The sequence below is a fragment of the Lissotriton helveticus genome, chromosome 3_1 (genome assembly GCF_964261635.1).
Source record: "Lissotriton helveticus chromosome 3_1, aLisHel1.1, whole genome shotgun sequence".
NCBI classification, from domain to species: Eukaryota; Metazoa; Chordata; class Amphibia; order Caudata; family Salamandridae; genus Lissotriton; species Lissotriton helveticus.
In genome coordinates this window covers 382091791-382117280 of record NC_136061.1, presented here as the reverse complement: position 1 = coordinate 382117280, position 25490 = coordinate 382091791, and the positions used below count along the sequence as shown (strand labels likewise).

Genomic DNA, 25490 nt, shown 5'->3' with positions numbered 1-25490 from the left:
TCGCATTGGATAACATGGCTAAGAACTGCTCAGGGCAGGTGTTACTTTTTGGAGATATTCGCGCTTAGCGCGAATATCTCCAAAAGTTGGTAATAGGAGATAGATATCTTGCATGTTGTAATGCAAGTTATTGTGGTATATGGAACTCATACCATAATCTCTCAGGAAAGCAGAAACTGATCCTTTTGGGACCGCCTAAAAAGGCCTAGGGGGTGAGGAGTACTCTACTTTGCCCCCTTTTCACGTTCCGAACTATTTTATTTTACTCTCTTCTGTAATTACACAAAATACCAGCGATAAGATGCATCGGAGACACACAGTGAGAGAAAGGAGGCCGGAGATGAAGAAGACATGTCAAATACACATTGGAGATAATATAGTGGCAGAAGGGAAGTAAATATGAGTAAACTTACCATGTAACATAAAAATGTTGCACTCTATACTATAAGTCTCATTTTATACTACAATCACTTCGCTACAACCTCATAAATTAAAAATAAAAATGAATAATGTCTCAAACAATTTTTGATTTCTAAATATAAATTTATTCTTCAGAATTTTCTAAATTTGAAAGAACTAGTAACATGTCCTCATCAGCAATGTCCTCATTAAAAGTCTCCAATGATGATTCTTGTAACTCTATGGTCTCCAAACACTCGATAAATTCGCCATCAAGAGATTGATCAAAAAAATCATTCAAGTCATCTCCTCCTTGTGACAATATTTCATTATTGGTGCTGTCAATTTCAATCAATGTAGTGGAATCATTCAAGTCATCTCCTCGTGACAATATTTCATTATTGGTGCTCTCAATTTCAATCAATGTAGTGGAATCATTCAAGTCATCTCCTCCTTGTGACAATATTTCATTATTGGTGCTGTCCATTTCAATCAATCTAATGGAATCATACAAGCCATCTCCTCCTTGTGACAATATTTCATTATTGGTGCTCTCAATTTCAATCAATGTAGTGGAATCATTCAAGTCATCTCCTTGTGACAATATTTCATTCTTGGTGCTGTCCATTTCAATCAATCTAATGGAATCATACAAGTCATGTCCTCCTTGTGACAATATTTCATTATTGGTGCTCTCAATTTCAATCAATGTGTTGGACAATTCAAAAGAAATTGCCACGGTCTCTTCATTGTGAGCCATTTTATTTTGAAATTGCTTGCTGTAAATTGCAGAAAAAAATAATCACTTTCATTTATCGTTTTTAGTAATACATAATATAAAACTAACTTTATCAAGTATTTAGTATAACAGAAGGACTGCAAATAAATAACAGAAAACATTTTTCAAATTATCTTCAAGTGTACAACATAGTTCCCATTACAAATTAACAACTCACCTTTTTAAAAGTAGCAGAAGTGTTAGTACTGTGTAAATCAAACACCAGAAATTCACCACCAAAAATTCCTCACAAATGTACCTCAGACAGTAGTATCACAAAATGGCTGTGGTTTCCTCTCATTTGACATATATACATAACCAATTAACTTTCATCACACACAAATACAAAACCAAAGTAACATTTTAATTGGTTCTAAATTTCAACACTTTCAAATGTGTTTTCCCCATGCAATTTTCCATAGGACATTTACATACGTCTACAGCCTGAATGGCTGAACGGAATTACACCAAACTTGGCAAAATGGTACATCAAACCTAAGAGGTCAGGAAGGATCTACTATGCCCCCTTATGGTCATTTCCCCCTTCGCTTTGGCCTCCTCTTGTCTCTCAATCCTACCGAGAGACAAGATGGCGGCCGCTACGGACTGTTTGGAATGTTGACAGACGCCGGAGAACCAATCAGCTTCGCAAAGCTCCGTAACGCGAAAAGTACGCGAAGCGGAGCGCTGTTACAGATATATATCTTTTTTTGAACGTTAATTTCTCAAAATCCACTGGAGCACATATATTGAGACCTAGCAAAGGCACATCGGGCTACCAGTCCCTAATATTTTACCAAGTTTCGTGCAAATCCATTCAGCCGTTCGATTATTATTATTATTATTTTTTTTTGCCCCGCGGGGCCCTTTTAAAACCTCCACATCAAACCTAGGGGGTCAGCGAGGATCTACTATTCCCCCTTATGGTCATTTGCCCCTTCGCTTTCGCCTCCTCTTGTCTCTCGATCCTACCGAGAGACAAGATGGCGGCCGCTACGGACTGTTTGGAATGTTGACAGACGCCGGAGAACCAATCAGCTTCGCTTCACAAAGCTCCGTTGCGCGAAAAGTACGCGTCCTGGGACGCTGCCCGGTCCGCTGTTACAGATATATATCTTTTTTTAAACGTTAATTTCTCAAAATCCACTGGAGCACATATATTGAGACCTACAAAAGGCACATCGGGCTACCAGTCCCTACAATTTTGCCAAGTTTCGTGCAAATCCATTCAGCCGTTCGGGCTAAAAGTGAGGCCAACCGCCCTATGGAAAACTCAATGTTAAAAACACGTTTTGGGACCCCCCTTTTTTCTCGACCCCCCCTGGACGAAACCCCCCCCAATTTTCAGGGGCTGCTCAGAAACAAAATGTGCCATTTTCCTGAAAATTTCAGCCAATTCCGTCCACAAACGCCAAAGTTATTAGACATAATTTTCAAAAATCCCATAGAGAAAAAATCCTAACTATATATACCTACTGGCGACCGCCAGTAGGTAATATATATATATATATATATATATATATATATATATATATATATATATATATATATATATATATATATATATATATATATATGAAACAGTCCCTGCCACTCTCGCCTGGAGCCCAATCCTGGATACCGCAGCGCAGAAGAAGAGAGGAGACCCAAGTGCAGGTGAGCAGTGTATTTTATTTCGTCGGGGAGACGGCACACCTCAGCATGACGTTTCGGCCTTCACAGAGGCCTTGATAAATATATTTGTTTTCACAACTCACAGCACTCTCAGAACCTCCTCTTGGCAAAAAGAGAGTAAGGGACACCGTGATAGAATGGCAAGTTTATTCTTTATTCTTCCTCACTCCTCCTCCGACGCGTTTCGAGCATTAAGTGCCTTGATCACACATGGAACGCAGTACGCCATACATTTTTAAATGAATTGTGCACACCCCCAAGTGTCACATCATAATCAACATAAAGGATACACTATGAGTTTGAGTTTGCAAAAAGCACCATCTGCTGTTTGTATCTTCACGTGTAGTTAACAATACTCAAAATATTTTCAAGTGTTGGGATATTCTAAAAATCATCAATATTTAGGTAATGCATGGATATAAATAAATAAATATGCATAAATAAATAAATATGTACATATTTTGACATGGATAAATATATACATATATTTTTTAACATATGGAGAAAGACAAGTACTGGTATGGGTGTGTCAATGGTTTTGAGAATGGCAGTATGGAAGTTAGAGTGGGCGTATGAAAGGTTATATTGGGGTGTGAGTGAGTGCACCAGAGATTCTGTAGATGATGTCATCAGTGATGTCATTTATTTATTTATTTATATAATTTGTGAAGTGCAACTAATGCCTTTAGGCATCTTGGCGCTATAGGAGCTGAAAAAGTTGCTGTATTAAATGACCTCATCAGGTTTAGCTTGGACCGGAAGCCTTTAAGTCTCTTGAGGTAACAGCCAGGTCTTTAGGGCCTTTCTGAAAGTGAATAGAGAGGGCGCAACTTTCAGTGCCCTTGGGAGACAATTCCAGAGCACTGCTGTGGCCCTGAAGAAGCTCTTTCCACCCCAGTTGGTTCTCCTAAAGGAGGGAACAATCAAATTTATTGCGGAGCCAGAGCGCAGTGTCCTGGCTGGGTTGTACCATTTGAGTCTCTCTCTAAAATGATCCGGCCCCAGTCCATGCAACGCCTTATAGACCAGGCACAGAGCCTTAAACTTGTAGCATTTTTTAACCGGCAGCCAGTGCAGTTTTCTGATGGCTCCTCTTGGCGATTCATATTTGGGAATTTTCAGAAGGAAACGAGCAGCAGCGTTTTGCACGGTCTGGAGCTTCTTTTCAAGGCCCGCTGCAAGGGTGAGATAGAGGCTATTACATTATTCTATCTTTGTAAGAACCAATGCGCTGACAGCTGTTCTCAGGAGTTCAGGGGGTAGAAATCTTTCAATCTTTTTTATGAACCTTAGCGAAAGGAAGGACACTGATGTGATTTTGTTAACTTGATCTCTGAACTTCAGTTTTTATCTATCAACACTCCAAGGTTTTTGACTATCTTTACTGGTTCAGGGAGTGAGTCCAGTTCGGGTGGCCACCATTCTGGCTCCCAGAGTAAGTGGTTGTTACCAAAGAGGATGACCTCAGTTTTGGTGGCATTTAGTTGGGGGGTAGCTGTAATCCATCCACTTACTTACGTTGGTCATACAGTTTTTGAGTGCCATACCTGAGTTGTTTTCAGGCTTTGCCAAAGACACCACAATTTGGGTGTCATTAGCGTATTGTCGCAAGTGGAGCCACATAAAGGTTAAAAAGTGTTGGGCTCAGAGCTGATCCCTGAGGGACTCCGCAGGGTGAGGAGAAAAGTTTAGATGTCTAATTGCCCATTGGCACCATAAGCTGTCTGTTTGCCAGGAAAGATTTGAGGAGATCTAGTGCTGCATCCTCGATCCCTAGACTGCACATATGGTCAACTAAGATATCGTGGCTAACCGTATCAAAAGCCGCTGAAAGATCCAACAGGATGAGGGCCGCGGTTCCTCCCCTGTCCAGCACTTCTCAACTCTCCTCAGTGGCTGTTACCAAAGCCGACTCAGTGCTTCGTTTTTTTCTGACAGGGGTCCTGAAGTGCCCCAGATTTAATAAGTGGAATGAGTTTTGCCGGTTGCTCCTCTGAGAGAGCCTTAATAATGGAGAAGCAGCTAACGTTACTGGGGGCATGGTCCCCGGTTTCACCTGTTACTCTTTAAGCTGAGAGGCTAGAGAAGATGTTTGCAACATTTTTCTGGAAGAAAGATGCTAATTTGTTGCAATAATTTTGATTTATTACTGCGTGGTTTGGACTAGTAGGTATGACTTGGAAAAGGGTTTTATTTGTGTCGCAGGCTGCTTTGATCTTTACGGAGTAGTAGGAGGTTTTTGCTGATGCAATGTTTCTTTTATGTTCTGCTAATTTGTTTTTGTATGTGATTTTCTCTTCTCAGTCATACTTTTCCTCCATCTTTGTTCTTGCCTTCGACAGTCCTGTCTTGATCTCCAAATATTTTTGTTGTGCCATCATTGGGATACTTTTTTGGCTACCATTTTATGGCTCAGTGGAGCTACTATGTCCAAGGATAAATTTAGCCAGATAGAAAAGTTTTCCACTCTTTGTTCCAGGTTCTCGGCAAATTCCCACGGCCGAAGGGAAAGGGCATCTCTCAGTTCTGCCTCCCGAATTTTGTGCCAGGGTCTGCTTACGGGTTTTGGGATTGTGTTTCTGTGCAACTTGCAGTTCTCGGACTAAATCTGCCAGTTGACTGCCCAGTGGTCGGACCAGGTAATGGGGAGAGAAAGGAGTAGTAGTAGCCTTATTGTTGGAAAAAATTCCATCAAGTGTATGTCCTGCACTGTTTGTCGGACCTTTCGTGATTAGGGATAGCCCGAAAGTGGTCATGAATTCGATATGTTTTAGGGAGTCTGGGTCTGATTCACTTTAAAAATGAAAGTTAATATGTTTCAAATTAGCATATATAACAATTTAAATGTTATAATTAATTTAAGTGATTTTTTGTTTGTAAGATTTTTTTCTCCATGATTAGGTTATTTTATTTATTGATTTTGCTGATGATATTTTAAATTTCTTTGGTTTTGTTTTCAATATTTTGTTTCTTTCAAGATTTGTAGGTCTATGGTTTTGTTGTTGATATTTATGTTTTAGTGTTTTACGGACAGGATGTCAATATTTGGGTTCTCAATATTTTTAGACTATAGTTTTGAGTTTTGATTTCACATATCTTGATATTATATCATATAAGCATCAGTGGACATTTGCATGTTTAACTAGGATATTTGCATGTTTATATCTTCATGTCAGAAACTAGCAAGATTTTGCACGTGTAGCCAGACAGAGGCACGTTTTTATATCTTCATGTCATGCATTAGCAAATTCTTATATTTTTACCAGATATTCGCTTGCATTGTTTATGTTATTGTGGAATACTATCATGCTTTTATTTACTCATGTCAGATATTAGTAAGGTTTTATATCATTATGTTGGTTAGTAGCAAGCTTTCATAGCATTCTGTCAGGTATTAGCAAGGTATTGCTTTACTTATGTAGGATTAGCATTCTTATTATCTATCTATTGCACATTACCAAGATTTTATATCAGATTCAAGACAATTGATATAATTACATAGGATATGTATAAGCATTTATATTTTCATGATAAATATTAGCAATTGGCAAAACTAAAATATTAGCAAAACTAAATATAGGAAATGGGTAAACTTGTATATGCTTGTTTCATATTGCAGGACACTTTTATATGTTTTGTTGTTTCTAGATCTTATCAAACTTGTATATCTTTGTGCTTTACAATAGCAAGGTTCTATATTTTTATGACAGATATTCGTACCTTCTTGTCAGGTATAGGTAAGCCTTTATGTTTGTATGTGGGATATTAGCAAGCATATTGTATCTGAATTCTACTGCTTAATATTTGTATATCTTTTCTGAGTTTGATTTTCTTTTTTAATCAAAACTCCTTTAGAAAAACCTCAAGCAGTGCTTTTTGTGATAATCACGATGGTGCTCCTTTCATCCATTGGAAGCTAATGTCAATATGGGTTCCAAATATTGTTAATTTCAGTTAAGAATTGGAATTTCCAAGAATGATGGGGTACGTTGCCACCCTTCAGAGTTTCTGGCAACGTCTCAGGGTTTTGAGGAATCGAAGACTGCCATCTAAAATGAATCTCAAGAAACAGGGCCCATGGTTGGCTCTTACGGCATGCACTGGCAACATTTCAAATTAATGTAATACCTGCCTTTATCTACACATTTTCATGGGTGAATTCTGCTGGTAGGTCCCTATGCCCATGAACCTATGCTTCTTCCAGAGTGGTAATTAAAACAATAACAATGTAAAACATTTAAAAGGCATGTTATACAAAGAGCAGAAGAGTGCCCTTGCGATTCCCCCTAACGTGACTAACACATAATACCTAAGATTAGAAATCACAGTCTGCGATCAACTTTGTTTAGCTTTTTAACACTTTAAATGTTTAAAATCTATTATGGAAAAACCAAAGAAAACCCTATATTTAAAAAAAAACAATAAATCATGATAGGGCTATCCAACACAAACATATATGTAATATCCCCCAAAAATAACAAAGGAAAAGCAGTGTAAAATGCACTACAATTGGGTTGGATGCATAGCAATTGTTAAAACTCAATTACTAAAAAGTCAGAGTATAAAGTGCCTAATGTCTGTATTACGGAAAGTAAAACTTATCAAATAGCAGTCATCTCTAGACTTTAAGGAGGTCCTGCACTGCTTTGAAGAATTTGCCAGTTCAAGGGGAACCATTGTTAAAAATCCAATTCATTGCGTTGTTACATCTTCTTATGCCATGGATTTAAAAAAGTGGTTTTAATAGTGTTAGTCGAAAGTGAATTAATGACTGACATCAGAGTCTGCATGCTTTAAGTTTGCGGTTTTATTGCACATGTGCATATGTATAGCTCTGTGTAGATAGGAGGACGCTCAGATACTCACCATATCAGTGACTTTAAGATATCCATTGCTGAAGACGATTGCATTAGCAGGCGTTGCTACTGGCAGCATGAATGACAGGGATGCTGACAGGGTGCCCGGCACCATAATGTACAAAGGATGGATCTGGATAACCTTAGCCTGGGCAACAGTAAAAGAGAAAAGGACAAATGAGAACTTTTTCAAGAATCACCTGAAAACCAAACGCATGAGCACATGCTTCCTTGCAGAACTAAATATATTAGCCACCATCTGCATTGCATCATTCCCCATTCTCGAATGCACCTTGTAGTGCTTAGACTATCAGCATGTCATGTATTTGCATCATATGCAAAATAATGCTTCACTATTACATCCACATCACACCATGCAATCACCATGCACACACTAGTTGGCTTATCTCCTTGTGTTGTGGGTGGTTACTTCTCAGTAGTGCACCTCTGTTAAACATCCACTTCCCTGTAATCTGACAGTGCTTTCTCTTTCACTGTTTCCAAAGGATCGCAACATGGACTTCATTTAGGGGTCCCCGCTGGCCCTTGACCTGCCCCTGCAGCCACTGGCACAGCCTTTACGAACCTTGGCCTCAGAGAAAATCAGCCCCAAAAAGAAGGGAGCAACTCATCCTTATCGGCATCGGGGCTCTGTTCTCAAGGTTTCCTGCCAAATAGTATTCATACTAATAGCCAATAAGGCCTAATTATTCACTGTTAATGTAAAATATTGAAACACCAGGAATTGGAACAAGACTGCTGCAGCTGATGTTAGTGAAAAAAGTTTTTTAAATATATCTACAGCTGCAATTTATGTGTGTAGAGTACTGTTTAAGAAGGTAGGTTCAAAGATTCTCTTCCTGGGTGTTATTGTCATTTCTCTTTTGGTGGGAGGATGCTATCACGAGGGAAATATTAGCAATTAAAGAATGCTTCAAGGTTTCAAGTGATGATTATTTGTTTTGCTTTTTTTTTTCTTTTTTTTTTTGGTTATAAACTTTTATTTGTCATCAATTAGCACACACAGCTTCCCGCCTACAACCCTGAGGCCGGCAGCAAACAAGGGCAACTTCAATACAGTGATCGAAACCAACGCATACGAATCATACCTTCGTCAACTCAAGGGACCGGTGGTCTATTTTACCAATAGAACATCTTGCAATTATTGAGCGCTAGCCGCCATCCCGACCCCCCTCCCCACATTGCTGGGGGATTGTGTATGTGGCGGCACCAATGCAATGCGGTTTAGAACATGAAGTGCGCGTGTATGCCAACGTGATCTAGGTCTATCACCTTTAACAGAACATTCCCAACAACCCCCCACCCCCTTCCCTTGACTGCCTGCGTGTCCTCCGCTATTGTGTCTCGAACTTCTCAATAATATGTGGCTTCCCGCCCACATCTACACTCCATCTGCCTCCCCTCCCTCACCCAGGTCCCCGCTGCGGCCTGTCCTCCCGCCCTGTGTGCATCTCGCGTGTGTAAACTAAATGTCCTGTGCCCACCCAGGGTCCCAGAATCCTCGGCGTCCCACCCATGTGTCCCCCTCTGCCTTTCAACATTGTGCGTCTAATCCTCGAGGCCCTCCTCCCTCTCCCGACACTCCTCTGCCTCCTCCTGATCTGTAGCCTCGGTGTTTTTATTGGTGTTGTAGGTCAGGTACAGGTCCCAGAAATTTTTGGGTCTACTGATCGGGGTTAGGAGTTCACTATACAGCTGTGATTGGGTGCAACTATACAGCATATCTCGGTCCCACCTGCGTCTGGTTGGCAACGCGCCTCTCATCCAACACTGAGCAACTGTCCGTCTAGCCAAAAGTAGTCCCATGCCCGCCAGGCGACGTGTCGCCGGAGGAAGGACCCTGGTGTGTCCCAGCAGTGCCAGCGCAGGGTCCACTGGGAGCTCAATCTCAAGAATTCTACCCAATTCCAAGAAGACATCCTTCCAGAAGTTGTTAATGCCCGGGCAGGACCACGCCAGGTGTAGGAAGTCTGCCATTGGGGCATGGCAGCGTTCACATTTGGACGTCTGACGAAGCCCGTATCTGTGCAAGCGTTCTGGAGTGTAGTACACTCGTTGAAGAAATTTAAACTGAATAAGTCTGTGCCTGGCGTTAAGCGATACCCTTTTCGTATGTTGGCAGCAGTATTTCCACATTGAGTCGCTAATCTCTGTCTGCAAATCCCTCTGCCACGCCAGTCGGGCCTTCGACATTGCCTGTTCCCGGTGACACTGCCCGATCTTGTATAACCGTGATATCAATTTGCTGGGCGCTGACGTTTTTATGACATACGTCAGCTCTGGCAGTTCGGGGGGCTCCTCCATGGCTAATCCCAGCAATTCCTGGAGCGCCACGCGGACCCTGTGCAGATGGAATCGGTGCAGCAGTGACACCGGGGTCCGGGAGGGAGCGACCTGGTGCCAGGTGACCACCTTCCCGTCCTTGAACAAGTCTCCCAGCTTGAGTATACCTAGTTGGTTAAGAGCACGCGTGACCCCCTTCTCCCGTAGCGGTGATAGCCACACGGCCCATTCTATCGGGACAAGTGGGGAGTACAGTAGCGTACAGTCATGGCTCTTGGCCAAGGAGTGCCATGCGTGGTTCGTTGTTGTGATCGAATCCAGTGTACCCACCCGTCTCGTGGCTGGTTCAAATACAGTGGCCGGTGGGGGGAGGGGCCTCATGAATAGTGTCTCAAGGATCACGTGTGGAATGTTGCGGTCCCCGTGAATCCATGTATGCAGGTGAGCCGCTTGGGCGATCCTGTAGTACCTCTCCATATCCGGGGCTCCCAGACCTCCCTGTTCACACGGGAGAGTTAGTACTTGCCACTGCACCCTAGGCTGCTTACCTCCCCAAGCCAATCGAGTGAGAGTTTGGGTCATCGTTTTGAAGAAGGCCTTAGATAGGATCACCGGGAGATTGTTAAAAAGAAACAAGAACCTCGGGAGGACTATCATTTTCATCAGTGCGATGCGACCCGACAGGGACAGCGGCAACTTACACCACCTGTCCACATCCTCCGTTAACTTCGTGTAAGCTGTACCATAGTTTTCCCTCACCAGCACGTCCGGATCTGGATGAAGCTGTATGCCCAGGTACCTAACCGGGTCTTCTGACCACTGTAACGGATAATCCATGGCGAATTTACTTGTCACCGGAGTCAGTGGGAATGCCACCGATTTGGTCCAGTTCACCTTTAGACCAGACAAGGCTCCAAACTGCACCACCTCCCTGAGAACTGAAGAGAGGTTGAGCTCCGGGTCCCTAACGTACAAAAGTGTATCGTCGGCATACGTGGAGATACTGATCTTGTAAGTGGGGAAATTAATGCCCTCATGACTGTGGTATTCACGAAGTGCGCACGCTAATGGCTCCGCTACTAGGGCGTATAATAATGGGGAGAGGGGGCAGCCCTGTCTAGTACCTCTGCCTATTCCGAACGCTTCCGTGACTCTGTCACCGATTCGTAGCCTGGCTGATGGTTTATAGTACAAGGCGCCTATCATTTGTAGGAAGGGCTCGCCCAGCCCCAGCTTTCTGAGCACTCTGGACATAAAAGGCCACTCTACAGAGTCAAACGCCTTCTCCATATCGAGAAACACTGCCAGCGCCTTATTCTCCGGCTTCACGTGCTGCATCGTCCCCAGGACTGTGCGTATGTTGTACGTGAGGTTTCTGGAGGGTATAAAACCGGCCTGTTCTGGGGCAACCAGTTCCGGGGCGAGCAGTGCGAGTCGAGTCGCAAGGACTTTGGCATAAAGTTTAGCATCGACATTTATCAGTGAGAGGGGCCTGTATGAGCCGCACTCAGTAGCTATCTTCCCTGGCTTAAGGATCGTTATGATGAGTGCCTCTCGCATGGTTGGGGGCATGCAGCCTTCTAAGCAAATGTCGTCGAATAGTGCTGAGAGGAAGGGGATCAACTGTTCTTTAAAGGCCTTGTAGAAACCTACCGTCAGCCCATCAGCGCCCGGAGCGCTACCGACCCGCATGCTATCCAGTGCCTCCGATATTTCCTCCTTTTGGATGGGCATCATGAGGAATTCTCTTTGCGAGTCGGTCAGCTGCGGCATTTTAATATAACTTAAGTAGTCGTCGATTGCCCCCTCCATTCCAGTAGACCGAGATTCATAGAGTGTGGAATAGTACCGCCTAAATTCACCCACAATCTGCTCCTCGTCCGTGAGCGTCTCCCCCGTGCTCGAAACCAGCTCACCCACTATTAGTGGACGTCTCTCGTGCCGGATCATCTTGGCCAGGAGGGAGCCTGGTCTTTCACCCTCGCCATAGGTACGGGCCGTGGCGTATTTACCCATGTGTTGTACCTCCCTGTCCGCCTCTGTGTTAAACTCTGACAGTAACCGTTTAATTTGGTCCAAGGTGTCTCCCTCAGGGTCGCCCCGCAGTTTCTCTTCTAGTTCTGACAGCTGGTTCTCAAGATATTTCAGCCTCTGTCTAATGGATTTCAGCACACTGGAGTGCTTGGCCATGGCTATCCCGTGGATATAGACCTTAAAGGCCTCCCATAGCGTTTGGAAGCTCTCCACAGAGCCCATGTTGGTCTCAAAGAAGTTGTCAATTTCGTTTGCAATTTCCCCTCTGAATACCTCGTCCAGCAGAGAATACGGGGGGAAGCGCCACGTAAAGGGGGGGATCCCATGCACCGGCGTCTCCAGGATCAGGAGAAGAGGAGAGTGGTCTGATAGTGTGCGTGGTAATATCTGACAGTCCCTCAAGCTATTGGATATCTTTTGTGATGCCAGCCAGTAATCAATTCTGGTGTGGAGTGCGTGATAAGCAGAGTAGTGGGTGTACCCCCCTCTGTAGTGATGTCGACTGCGCCACACATCCATCAGCTCCAAGTGAACCAGTTCCGACTGGAGTGCCATGCAGCTGCCGATGGGGTTCGGGGGGGTCCCGCAGACCTATCCAGGGTTGGGTCAAGAACCAGATTGAAATCCCCACCCCACAGTATAGTCGAGTAATCATATGATTTGCACTTCTGGGCCAACTCTACGTAAAAAGCAGGAGAATCATAGTTAGGTCCATACACATTAACTAGTAACAAGTCAAGACCCCTGCCCCTGCATCTACAGATGGCGTAACGCCCCTCAGGATCTGTCTCCAGTGAGGTCAATGTTAGCTTGGAGCGTGGGCTGACCCATGTGATTACCCCTCTCGAGTGAGTGGTGTAGCCCGCTGCTACACTGCATCCCGCTATACCTTTGTGTACCAACATTTTGCTTTTAAGTGGTAAATGTGTCTCCTGTAGGAATGCGAGATCTATGTTATGCCTACGCAAGTAACTAAGGACTTTGCGCAGCTTCCTAAAGTCATTGAGGCCCCTGACATTCCACGTCAGAGCCCGCAGGCAAGTCCGTGCCGCGCCCATCTGGGGAGGATCAACATCAGTTCCAGCCATGTCGTACAGTGTGATTAAGGAGGCAACCAAGCAAGAGTGTCAGACGCCCCGGAGGGGTAAGATTAAGTAGTGGACGTGGCATGGCAGCGGCAATCTCATGTATATCCGAACCGGCCCAGCCCACAGTAGTCTGCACCTCGGCAGTCAAATGAAACAACAACTCGTACCCAACAACATACTCCAACACTCCCCCCGCCACCCACAGCAGACCCACCCCAATTCGGTCTTGCAGTTTCCCATCCCACCCATCCCACCCCAACAACAATTTCAACAGCCCCGTGTGCATAGCGCGTGGAGGCGAAGGTAGCCGGCCAGCACTTCCCAAGAGCTCAGTTGTCGATTCTGGAGCCCAGCCCCCCCGCCTCCGCCCTGCACCACCAGCAACATATCAATGCACAAACCCACATCTCAGTACGGTTATTTCCTCCCCCCCCCCTCCGCCCCCACGACCGATCTTTCCGCCCTCACAGCTCTATATTCGCCCCCTCCACCCCACCAGCCGCTATCGTATCCGGGGCACACATGGTCTATGGAAACCGTGTTCAGTACTACCAGTAGTCATTCCCTGTTTCCAGTTCCCTGCCCCACTTATCTGACTGTTCGTCTCAGTAGTTCTCACATCCAGAATAGCGACCTTCCAAACTCCAGGATAACAGCGTCTCCCTCAATAGCACACTGTGCACCAGAAATCTTACACCCTTATCACTCCTGTTCGTCGAGGTGGTTGGAGTCCGCTTCCTTCTGTTGCGCAGCTTGTATGTCCGTCTTCTCTCTGGCCCACGTTTTCAGAGCTTTCTGCAGCTCTGCAGGATCGGTGAAAATATGGGAGTGACCTTGTCTGTTCACACGCAATTTGGCCGGGTACAGCATTGCATAGTCTAGGCCCATATCCCTCAGGCGTTTCTTATGTGGGGCAAAATGCTTGCGTGCTTCCTGTACCCTCGCTGTAAAGTCCGGGAAAATGGAGATCGCCGACCCCTCAAATTGTAGGTTCCCTTTGGCTCGTGCCAGCCGGAGTGCCGTGTCTCTGTCCCTGTAGTACAACAGTTTTGCGATGACTGGGCGTGGGGGGAGGCCCGGATTGGGCTTCGGACCCAGTGTGCGGTGCGCGCGTTCTACAACAAACATTGCCGAGAATACTCCGTCCCCCAGGAGCGTGGTGAGCAATCGTTCTGTGAATAATTCCATGTTCCCCGTCTGGGTAGTCTCCGGCAGGCCAGTGATGCGGAGGTTGCAGCGTCTTGACCTCGCTTCCAAATCCTCTGTTTTGTCCTGTAGTGTTTTGATGAGTGTTTCCGCCCTCCGTCTGGCCGTGTCCAGGTCTGTTTGGGCCTCCTCCACCTCTGTGATTCGCCGCTCGGCCACATCGTGTCGTTCCGCGTGCTTGTCTAGGCGCTCCGCCATGCGGTCCATTCTATAGGACATGGCGTCCATCTTGGAACCTAGCGCCGCTATGTTCGTTTGAATGTTCTGCTCCATGGAGCGGAGCATCATTTTAATGTCCGCGTCTTCTTCCTGCTGCTCCCCTTTGTGCGCTTCCTCCACTCGCAGGGCCTGGGGACTTGGCGCCGTCACGCGTCTCTGTGAGAAGGGGAGCTTGCTCTGGGTCCTGTCTCCCTTCCCCATGTCTGGTAGCAACCTGTGTCGACCGTGGCACACCGTATACGCAACACTGACTGCTGTGGCGCGCTCCGAGTCTCTAGAAAGTGGTATCTGAGGTCAGGTCACTGTTTTTACACCCTTTCACCTTCCTAATGGCGTGCGTAGGAAGCTAGCCTGTTCAGCCTGGAATACGTGTTGTCCCCACAGCGTTGAAGCTGCCTCTCCCCTTGCACGTGGATCACAAGGTCCTAGGGGGAGCAGCCAGTGTCAGCAGGTGGCAAATTGGACAAACTTGCAGGTCGTTGCAGGCGCTGTCACCCACCCAGCCGCCTGGTCCCCAGGTGCAGTGGAGTCCCAAATCAATTAGTCAGCAGTTTGGGCGCAATCACGGGAGAGAGGGGCTCTCAGGGTGCCGCCTGTGCACTGTTGCCATGTCGAGTGCGGTCCCCACACCCTACAGCGCCTCCGTAACCTTCCCTGCGCCCCGCTCTGGCTGTGGTTCCTTGGCGCAGCAGGAGTCCCTCCGACCCCTCAGGCAGGCTCACCGTCTCAGGCAGCGGAGATCTGGGGCATCCGATGTCTCCTGGCCGCCGGGGCCGCGATCGCCACCAGCGGGAGATGTATGCGCTCCGGGGGGGCGAGCTCGCCGCCCGCTGCCGCACGTCGCCGCACGCAGTGCGGATTGCCGACGTACCAGAGATCGCGGTCCGCGGCCCGCTCAGTTAGAGGGAGAGCGAGGCAGCCACCACCGTTAGTGCCGGCAGAATTGCGGTCCAGTCGGTTCCTCCCGATCCCCAGCCCCTCCGCTGAACCCAGGGGCGTCGGGGTTAAGGATTTGTTTTGCTTTTATACATGGTTTTTGAGTTTTCATCATTTGTTCAAGATGTTACAGGATTCGATTTGAAACATTCAACAGCCGACAAGTGTTTTGCCCTTACTTGGTCATCGGGTTTCTCATGGCTGCAATAGATGTAATGAAAATCTCAGAGCATCACTCCTAGCCACCACGAAGTGATATGTGACAAATACACTAATAACGTTTTTTTGTAATTAATGTGCTGAGTGCTAACATTTAGATGGAAAAGAAAATGGTGTGGTGATATTGTGATGGAAAGAAAGTAAAGTCAGTGGCATGCGGTGAGTGAGATTAAGTGTCAGTAAGTGAGTATGATTGAGTCAGAGTGAGAATTTTGTGTACACTATTTGAGCCATTTTGTTCCAATGTTTCTTGGGGGAGAACTGTAGTAATCAGTTAACCTGAATGTCCAAGCTGTGATGTCATCTCTTGAGCTATGGAATGTTGCTGTTTGAAATCCAGGGTCAGCTGTGACATTCCCTGGAACCTGTGGAGATGAACGGTCATTAAACCTAGTGCTCTTACACTTACCTGTCTGCGTGTAATCACTTCAAGAACTCCCCCTCACTATATCCCCTGAATCTCTCCTAGAAGAGGTCTGGCTCACTCGTTTCACTCATTCGCTACAATTCAGAGAAAATAGTAAGCCCCACTGCATTAAAGGGTCAATTTAGCACCCTAACATAATTATTATCTAAAATCGACATTTGTCTGTGTTGTGGTATATTACTTAGGCAATTAATATAAAATTTCAGCAAAAACAATTATTATGCAACTATGATCATATAACAACACTTCCTGCTGACATTCAGGGCAGAAGGTCTTATGATGTCAATTCCTGTGATGTAAATATGGTCAATGGGTGTGTGATGGTACTTCCGCTACTCCTGGCATTTTGGTGAATCGACCTTCATAGATCACAACCAAGCTAAAATGCACATACATGTAGTGTCCAATACATGGGATTTCCTATGAGTTTACAGGCTTATATCTGAAATTCCACAAACATCACATGCAATCATTCCAGGGGTCAGAAACACACAGTACAGAAGACAAGAAAACTTGAAGGATGCTTCATCCCAGTCTCAGGTGCTTTTGTAAAATGTGATCCTAGACGCAGCGGTAGCTGGCCACATTTAACGATAGTGCGACGATCAGGCGGGCAATCCAGAATGTTCTTGGATGCAACCCCAAAGCTTTCATTCGTGGTCAGTTATAAACAGTGTTTATAATGGACCATGATTAAGAGCTCCCTGAGCTGAGGCTGAAGGCAGCATGAGTTTCTCACACTGCCTGGTATTGTCAAAAAATAAATCAAACATACAATAAATTAAAAGAAAAAGAAAACTTACTTACCAAATCCAGTCCTCTACGGTTGGTCCTGTAGTTCAGGAGCATGGCGTCTCTGAGACAACTCCCCTAACCAAATCAGATGCTAGTATCTGCAGCTACCCAGAATGAGAGCAGCACCAGAATTGGCTGGAGCGGGCTGACTAGGCGCTTCTAAAGGCACTGAAGGCTGTGCCTGCTCTCTACCCAGCTATCGAAGACAGCTTCAGTGGAGAAGCTTAGCTTGGGGTGACCAGCTGCACTCATAAATAAAATAGTTATAAAACCATTGTATTACTGTTTTATTTTTCATGTTTGCTGCGGTGGCAGCAGGGAGGGCAAACTGTTGGGCCCCAGCGGGCGCAGGGGGGACCCAGGGAGAGCCGGGCGCGAGCCGGTCTCTCCCTGGGTGCGTTCGCGCGAGACACGAACTGGAAAGCGCAGGTGTGCTGATTGGAGGTGAGGTAATAAAGGGACTGGAGGCAGGCGTTAAGGAAGTGCGTAGCGGGAGGCAAGGAAGGGAGGTTCGTTTTGCCTGATTCTCTGTCCTGTGCTGCGGGGTTATGGAGGAGGCGGCGGAGGTCCGTAGGGCTGTGCAGACCTTGTGCGCTGCGGGACGCGAGGACCTTCTGCGTCCCGGTGTGCCGTCGGAGGCGTGGGTGGGGTTGGTTCGCCCCCCTCGCAAGGCCGCCGAGGGTGTGTCGAGGGCGGTGACTGCTTGCCTGTCACCAGGCCCGGAGGAGGAGGAAGACGGCGATGCGGCAATGCCGGCGGTGTTGCAGGTGCCGGCTCCGGTTCCCGCGGCCTCGGCGCCCCCGCTGGTTGTACCGGGCGCCCAGCAGCAGGTATGTTTGGCTCCCACTGGGGCTGCTGGCTTGCGTGGGGCGCCCGTTGGGAGGCGGGGGTGTTCTGTGGGTCGGCCGGTTCAGCGGTTGGGCGGGCCCCCTCCTGTGAAGGCGAAGAAGCCTCCGGTGTGTGCCAGGGCCAAGGGGGGAGGAGCCTCGATTCACAGGGCCTCCCCCAGGCCCCCTTTGCTCCCTCTCTGCAGGGCCCCCCCCTCCTTTTAGTGCATTGCCTGATGGTGTTTCGCCCTATTTACTGGTCAATGGGCAGTGTTACCTTTTGTCACCAGCCACCCCTGTGTTGGGACAAGCCCCCCCTCCTTTTTCCAGTGTTCTGGTACAGGGCTGTCCAGATATTGAAGCTCCCTCTTCTGCGTTGTCTGGGTTTCAGTTGTTGGGGGCCCCCTCGGCCAATGAGGTGTTTCTCACAGGAGACGTGTCCTCCACCCCTCCCTCCCCGGCCCACAGGGCTCATGTTCCTGTTTCTGCTGGGCCCCCTTCTGATGTACCGCAGCCCCAGGGCATTGGTGGGTTGGGTTTCGACCTCGGGGGGGGGTGCACCCGGCTTCCAGCCAGGTGCTTTTCCCAGCCTCTCGTGGGGTGCCCGGTGTTCTGCAAGGTGGTTTGGTGGGCGGGTTGGGTGGTGGCCCAGGGTTTGCGCCTGGTTCTGGGTCTGCTGTGGGTGTTCCCCTTGGCTCCGCTGGGGGTGGGCATTCTCACTGGTTCCTCTCAGTCTGGCTTGAGCGGCTACAGTTTTCATGTTGCAGCTCCAGCTGGGCGGCTGTTGGCTGGTTCGAAGGGTGTGGGAACTGTCCCTACGGCTGTTTCCTGTGGTGGGGTCACGGGAGAGTTATCTAGAGCGGATCTCTCTTCTGCAGCTTTGCGCACAGGGCGCTCTACTGAAATTGATTGGCAGTTTTATGATGGGGGAATTGGAGATGGGGCTCTGCCAAGTGGCAGTGCACAAGATTCATTTTCTGGTGATGTGTTACCATTGGATGTCCAAGGGGATGATTTGGAAGAAGGGGAATTACGAGAAAAGGCTGTTGGGCTTTTTGCAGCACGGGCTCAACAGGGTGGGGTGGGGCAATTCCCTGTTTCTCGTATCTTGCAGGAGTCATGTGCGGACCACGCAGCGGTACGTGAGGCAGCGGGGAGTCGACCACCTCAAGGGGACCGTGTCGCTTTTCATCAGAAGTTGGCCCAGTTGCCACGAGGTAAGGATGGTTGGTGGTCTGTTTGGAAATCAGGGGAGAGTCTCCCGGCTAAGCGTACCAGATCAATTGGAACGGGTGATGGGGTTATTGATGAGCGAGTCGCTCTGGCACCGCGGCTTGAGCGGCCGGCAGGTTCGAATGTGCTACATGCAGGGGAAGTTTCTGTCAGTGGGGCCTCGGCGACTCCTACAAAACCTGTTGCGGAGGATAGTATCCTTCCCAAGCGATTGCCTTATTCTGGGGTGGGAATGCCTTTGGGGTCTCATCTGTCTGAAAAAACTAAAACTCGAATCTGGAGTGGTGAATTTGTGGATGTGTTTAGGCTCCTCCATCGAGATGTGCAAGCTAAGGAAGGGTCTAAGGAGGAGGAATTGGAGTTGTCTCGGCGGCCTCGAGTCCCGAATGTCTATTGAGAAGGAGTAGTTTCTGTCCTGTAACTCCAGTTCTGTAGTAGGGGTATCTCTGTTATAGTCATAATCTAGTGAATAGTCCCGCCCATGTGCGTGGACCCCGGCAATCAAAAATAATCTCTTAAGTTGTCAAAATCATGCAGAAACTGCAAAGACACTTAAGAGAGAATTTAAAGACAAATAATGCAGCCTATAACACAGGCTACACTGTCCAGTACTTCAACTAGAAATTTCAAATAACACCACACATAAGAAATCCAGCCCAGTTTCTACCAAGAGAAACTTGCCTCTACCCTTAAAAACACTCTGGAATGATAGAGAGGAAGGCATGGACAGACAAGCCCCATAGGCTGCCATTATGTGGCTTAAACAGGATACTGTGCCTTTAAGGAAACCTTCTAGAACCTTCTCCCAGTATCCCAGAATGCATAGCAGGTCCAACTGACTTCAGTTCTTTTTGAAGGCGTAAAAACGCCAGACCTGTAGCATTACTTACATGAACAATTCTCCACCGGGGAGGAGGGCGGGCGCTTATGACTATAACAGAGATACCCCTACTACAGAACTGGAGTTACAGGACAGAAACTACTCCTTCTGTAGTAGGGGATCTCTGTGTATAGTCATAATCTAGTGAATAGAATGGCAAGCCCATCCCCACACCAAAGCGGCGGTGGAGAAAGAACAGAACGCCACTACTGTGCGAACAAATTCCGCAGCGAAGCCTGCCCAACCTGAGCGTCTGCCCTGGCATCAGAGTCCAGGCAGTAATGCTTAGCAAAGGTATGAACCGACTTCCAAGTGGCGGCCTTGCAGATTTCTGCAATCGGCACATAACGGAGCAAGGCTGTCGTGGCAGCTTTGCCCCTGGTGGAATGAGCCTTAGGCTTACCTCCTAAGGTCTTATTAGCTTTTTGGTAACACAATTGTATGCAGGACACAATCCACCTAGAAATGGACTGCTTAGAGGTAGCAAGACCCGTCCTGACTGATCCATAATTGATAAACAACTGGTCTGACCTACGAATATCTTTGGTCTTATCCAGATAAAATTTCAACACCCTCCTCACATCCAGGGAATGCAAAGATCGTTCCGCCGGAGAGGAAGGATTCTGAAAAAACGTAGGCAAAGTTATGGTCTGGTTGACATGAAAATCAGAAATAACCTTGGGAAGAAATTTAGGGTGAGTACGCATCACAACCTTAGCAGCATGAAATACAGTATAAGGTTCAGTACAACACAACGCCTGAATTTCACTCACCCTGCGGGCCGATGTAATGGCCACGAGGAACGCCGCCTTCCAGGACAGGTGCTGCAACGAGGCCTTGTGAATGGGTTCAAAAGGCTCCTTCATCAATCTGGACAGCACCACATTCAATTCCCATGAAGGCGAGGGAAGCCTGACAGGAGGGAACACCTTCTTCAACCCTTCCAGAAAGTCTTTGATCACAGGGATCTGGAAAAAAGAAGTCTGTGAAGGGCATTTCCTGTAGGCAGTCAATGCAGCAAGATGAACCTTAATGGAATGAACATTAAGGCCAGACTGCACCAAATGTAAAAGGTAAGGAAGGATGACATCTTCCTTGCAGGTTGTAGGGTCATGGTTCTTAGACTGGCACCAGATACAAAACCTCTTCCACTTCTAAGCATATGAAGTCCTAGTGGAAGGCCTCTTAGACTCCTTCAGTATGACCATGCAATCTTCGGGCAGATTCAGATGGCCATATTGCACTATCTCAGGAGCCATGCCGCCAAACTCAAAGACGAGAGGCTGGGGTGTAACATCCGCCCCCCGAATTTCGTGAGAAGGTCCGGCCTGCACGGCAACCGAATGTGAGGAAGGAGAGATCGGTGAAGCAGGTCCGTGAACCACCACTGCCTGGGCCACTCCGGGGCAATGAGTATCATCCGAGCCCTGGACCGGGCCAGCTTGATGAGCACCGCCGGAATCAGGGGAATGGGTGGAAAAGCGTACAGAAAGCTGTTCGACCAGCTGATCCATAGCGCATTCCCCAGCGTCCCCTGCTGGTAGTACCTGGAGGCGAAGTCTCGGCATTTGTTGTTTTTGGCGGTGGCGAACAGATCTATGTCTGGGGTTCCCCACCTCGCGAAGACGTCTCCTAGTACTTCGTCGTTTATGACCCATTCGTGGTTTTCCTGAATCAGTCTGCTCAGTGCGTCTGCCTGAACATTCTGCACACCTGGCAGATGGGTAGCCGTTATCGTCAGTCCTCTGGCCAGGAGCCAGTGCCAGATCGCCTGCGCCTCCTGCGACAGAGTGCGAGATCTCGAGCCCCCCTGCTTGTTGAGGTAGTACATCGTGGTAGTGTTGTCCGTTTGCACAAGCAGGGAGCTGGTCTGGAAGGACGGAAGAAAGGCCTTCAGTGCCAAGTGAACAGCTCTGAGTTCCAGGAAGTTGATGTGATACGTGGCCTCCACCGGTGACCACGTTCCCTGAATCTGTAGAGTCCCGGAGTGCGCTCCCCATCCCAGGAGAGAAGCATCCGTCACGACAGTCTGCGTGGGAATGTCCTTGTGAAAAGGAACCCCTCTGAGGAGATTCCCCGCCAAACACCACCACTTCAGAGACTGAAGAGCATGCAGAGACAGTCGTATCCTGTCGTCCCAGGATCCTTTCCTCTGATCCCACTGGTCTTCCAAGCACTCCTGCAGCGGTCTCATGTGCAGTCGTGCGTGCGGCGTCAGGAAGATACAAGAGGCCATCGATCCCAGTAGAGAAGACACCGTCCTCACTGTTGTAGATGGAGTCGTCATAAGAGCCTGAACCTTCCGAAGGAGAGATAATCGTCGCTCTTCCGAAGGAGACACGCTTGCTGACAGCGTATTGATGGAGGCTCCCAAGTACCGTATGCATTGGACCGGAGTCGGGACAGACTTGGCCATGTTGATGTGCAACCCCAGCTTGATCAAGAGAACGCACGTCTTCTGGAAGTGTGCTCGCGCTTTCGAGAAGGAGGATGCCTTGATCAACCAATCGTCCAGGTACGGGTAGACAAACACCTTGTTCTTCCGCAGGTGCGCTGCTACCACCGCCATGCACTTCAAGAACGTTCTCGGCGCAGACTTCAGTCCGAATGGGAGTACTGTGTATTGATAATGATTGGTGCCGACTTGGAACCGCAGGAACTTCCTGTGTTTGTGTGCAATGGGCACATGGAAGTAAGCATCCTGTAGGTCTATAGCACAGAGCCAGTCTCCCTGTTGCAACTGAGGATAAATCTGATGCAACGACAGCATGCGAAACTTTTCCCTGCGAATCCATTTGTTTGCCTGTCGCAAGTCCAGAATGGGCCTGAACTCGTTCTTGTCCTTCTTGCGAACCAGGAAGAACCGGGAGTACAGACCTCTTCCTCTCTGGGACAGAGGCACGTCTTCTATCGCCCTTTTCCTTAACAGGGTATCGGCCTCCACCTGGAGCTCTAGCAGCTGAAACCGCGAGCTGACCGGAGGAATCGATGGAGGCGTGCTGGTGAACCGAAGACTGTATCCATTGCAAACAATATTCAGCACCCACTTGTCCTGAGTAATTTTTCTCCACTCTGCCAGAAAAGATTGAATGCTTCCCCCTACCGGAGTGGGTAACGGATCTGGGGGAAGTAAGTACCTAGGGCCTAGACCCAGCTTGGCCCTTGGGCGCCGGAGCAGACTGCTGGCCTCCCCTGCCCCTCTGGCGCTTCTGGAACGGCTTACGGAACTGTTGTTGTTGTTGCGATTGTCCCGAAGCCTGGCCACGTCCACGGCCTTGCCCACCGAACCGCCGTTGGAAAGGGCGGTACGCCTTCTTCGCCTCCTTAGGCTTCTCGAGGCCCACAGCCGTGAGCGTCTCAGCCTCCGCCTTCATGCGAGCCATCTCATCGTCCGCATGCTTCCCAAAGAGAGTCTTGCCGGAGAACGGCAGGTTGGCCACCCTCTGCTGTGCGTCCGGTTTCAGGGACGTAAGACGGAGCCAGGCGTGACGTCTTTGGTTGATTCCATGGCAAAACCCATGAGCAGCCAACAGGGAAGAGTCCGCTGCAGCGCTGATGATCTGGTTGGCCACCAGCATCCCTTCACTCAGCACTTCCTGAAAGTCCGCACGCTGCTCGCGAGGCAAGTGCTCCGCAAAACGCTCGAGGGAGTCCCAGAGGGCGCGGTCGTATCGGCCCAACAGCGCCGTGGCACTCGCAGCCTTCATGGAGGTAGCGGCTGTTCCACAGACCTTTCTCCCTGCCGAATCCATCCACCTGGACTCCTTATCCGGGGGAACCGTTGACGACGGTGTGGCGGCATGTTGTTTGCGCGCCGCCGTCACAATTACGGAGTCCGGAGGGGGTTCCGCTCTCAGAAAGGCCGGATCCGAATCCGGGGCCCGGTACTTCCTCAGCAACCTCGATGGCGCCGCCTTCGTCACCGCGGGGGTGAGGAAAAGGTCCATAGCTGGTTCCTCCAGGCCCGGAACCAGAGGCAGGAGAGGGCGAGACAGGTGTTTTTGGTGCAACGTCTCAAATATCACTGATGTTTTAGGCGTGGGCACCGTCAGGGGTATGCCCAGCTTCGCAGCGCCTCTCAAGAGGACATCCTGGAACGCCACCAGGTCATCAATCGGGGACACCCTCGTGTCCGGTGATCCCGACAGGGTAGGAGAATACTCCCTGGAACCAGAGGATCTTGTGCGGGATCGAGATTCGCGCCTCCTATGGCGGCGTCTCGACCGCGTGGACGATCTGTGTCGCGATCTGTCCCGCCTTCCAGAGCGAGAGCGAGAGCGAGACCTGCCAGTCCGTGGCCGCCCCACCGGTTTCCGCGGTGGGGTCTTCCTTGGAGCCTCCTGGGGTGCAGGTTTTGGGGTCCCCTTAGGAGGTACAGGCAAATACGGCAGCGAAGTGGACCTCGGCGGAGGAACTATCGGCTGCGGGGCGGGCCCATGCGGAGGGACCGGTGGTGGTGGGTCGTCCGCTGGAAGTGGAGGCAGGGGCGGAGGATCCTCCTTAGGAAGAGGAGGAGGAGGAGGGACCTCCTTAGGAATAGGCTGAGGTGTCGACCGAGGCCGAGATGGAGTGTACACCGCAGAGTACACCGAGCCCGGTGACCCCTTAGGCGAAGGGGGCTGAGAGCCCGCCCCTTCAGCTGGTGATCGCTTCCTCTTGCGTCCCCCACTGGAAGCAGCGTGACTTCTGGGACTAGAATCCCTCTTGCGCCGCTTTGGAGAGACTGAACGACTCCCAGACGCCGACCTCTTTCTGCTCGACGTCGAGCGTCGCTTTTCAGGCGTCGAAGGACGCTTCCGGGACTCCGGCGTTGAACACCGCCTCCGCGACGTCGACCTCTTCTTCCTCGGCGTCGAACGCCGATCCCTCGACGTCGACCTCTTCCTCCGCGACGTCGTACGCCGCCCGCGACGTCGAACGGTCCTTCCTCGACGACGAGCGCCAATGCCGCCGTCTAAATGCTCTCGACGTCGAGGAGCCCCTCGACGCCGACCGGTGCTTCGCCGGCGACCGGCGGTGTCGCCTCGACGGCGAGCGCCGATGCCTGCTCTGTCCATGACGTCGGTAAGAAGACCTCGACGTCGACGGTGATGATGATGTCGACGGCGGCTTCGTCAGCGGTGCCTTCGACGTCGAGTCGTCACGGCGTCTCGACCCGGAGCCCCGGGGAGAAGGGGAGCACACCGCCGTCATCCCTCTCGACGTCGACGTCGATGCCATCGACGTCGACGGAGACCGGGACCGCTTGCCGGACTTCCTGCCCCTGGGGAGCCCCCCAGAGGCCTCAGCAGAGGCAGAGGGAACCTTCCCGGACTGCCCAGACCCACCTGCAGCCTGCAGACGCCTCTCCTCAAGGCCAGACAGCCTGATCCTCGCCCTTTCCTTCAGAGTACGAGTGGTAAACTGCTGGCAGATGACACACTCCTCAGGGACATGATCTTCAGGGAGGCAGACAATGCAGACCTCATGTGGATCACCCTTGGCCTTCTTCCTCCCACATGCTGGACACTTCACAAAGAGTCCAGGCATTTTAGAGCCCTAAAATACCTGAAGCAGCACACAGAAGAGAAAGAGAACACCAAGAGAGTAAACTGCAACACTTTTAAAACACAAAA

At 49.1% G+C, this 25490-nt stretch overlaps 1 protein-coding gene across 1 annotated transcript in view; it reads right to left on the bottom strand.

The window, feature by feature from the left end:
* The window catches only part of LOC144824555 (Na(+)/citrate cotransporter-like), a 740241-nt gene that overhangs the window by 250125 nt on the left and 464626 nt on the right, over positions 1-25490 (bottom strand). The window contains exon 7 of the mRNA XM_078683616.1: positions 7718-7855. Coding sequence (XP_078539742.1) covers positions 7718-7855 — 138 coding nt within the window. The remainder of the gene's footprint in view (positions 1-7717; positions 7856-25490) is intronic.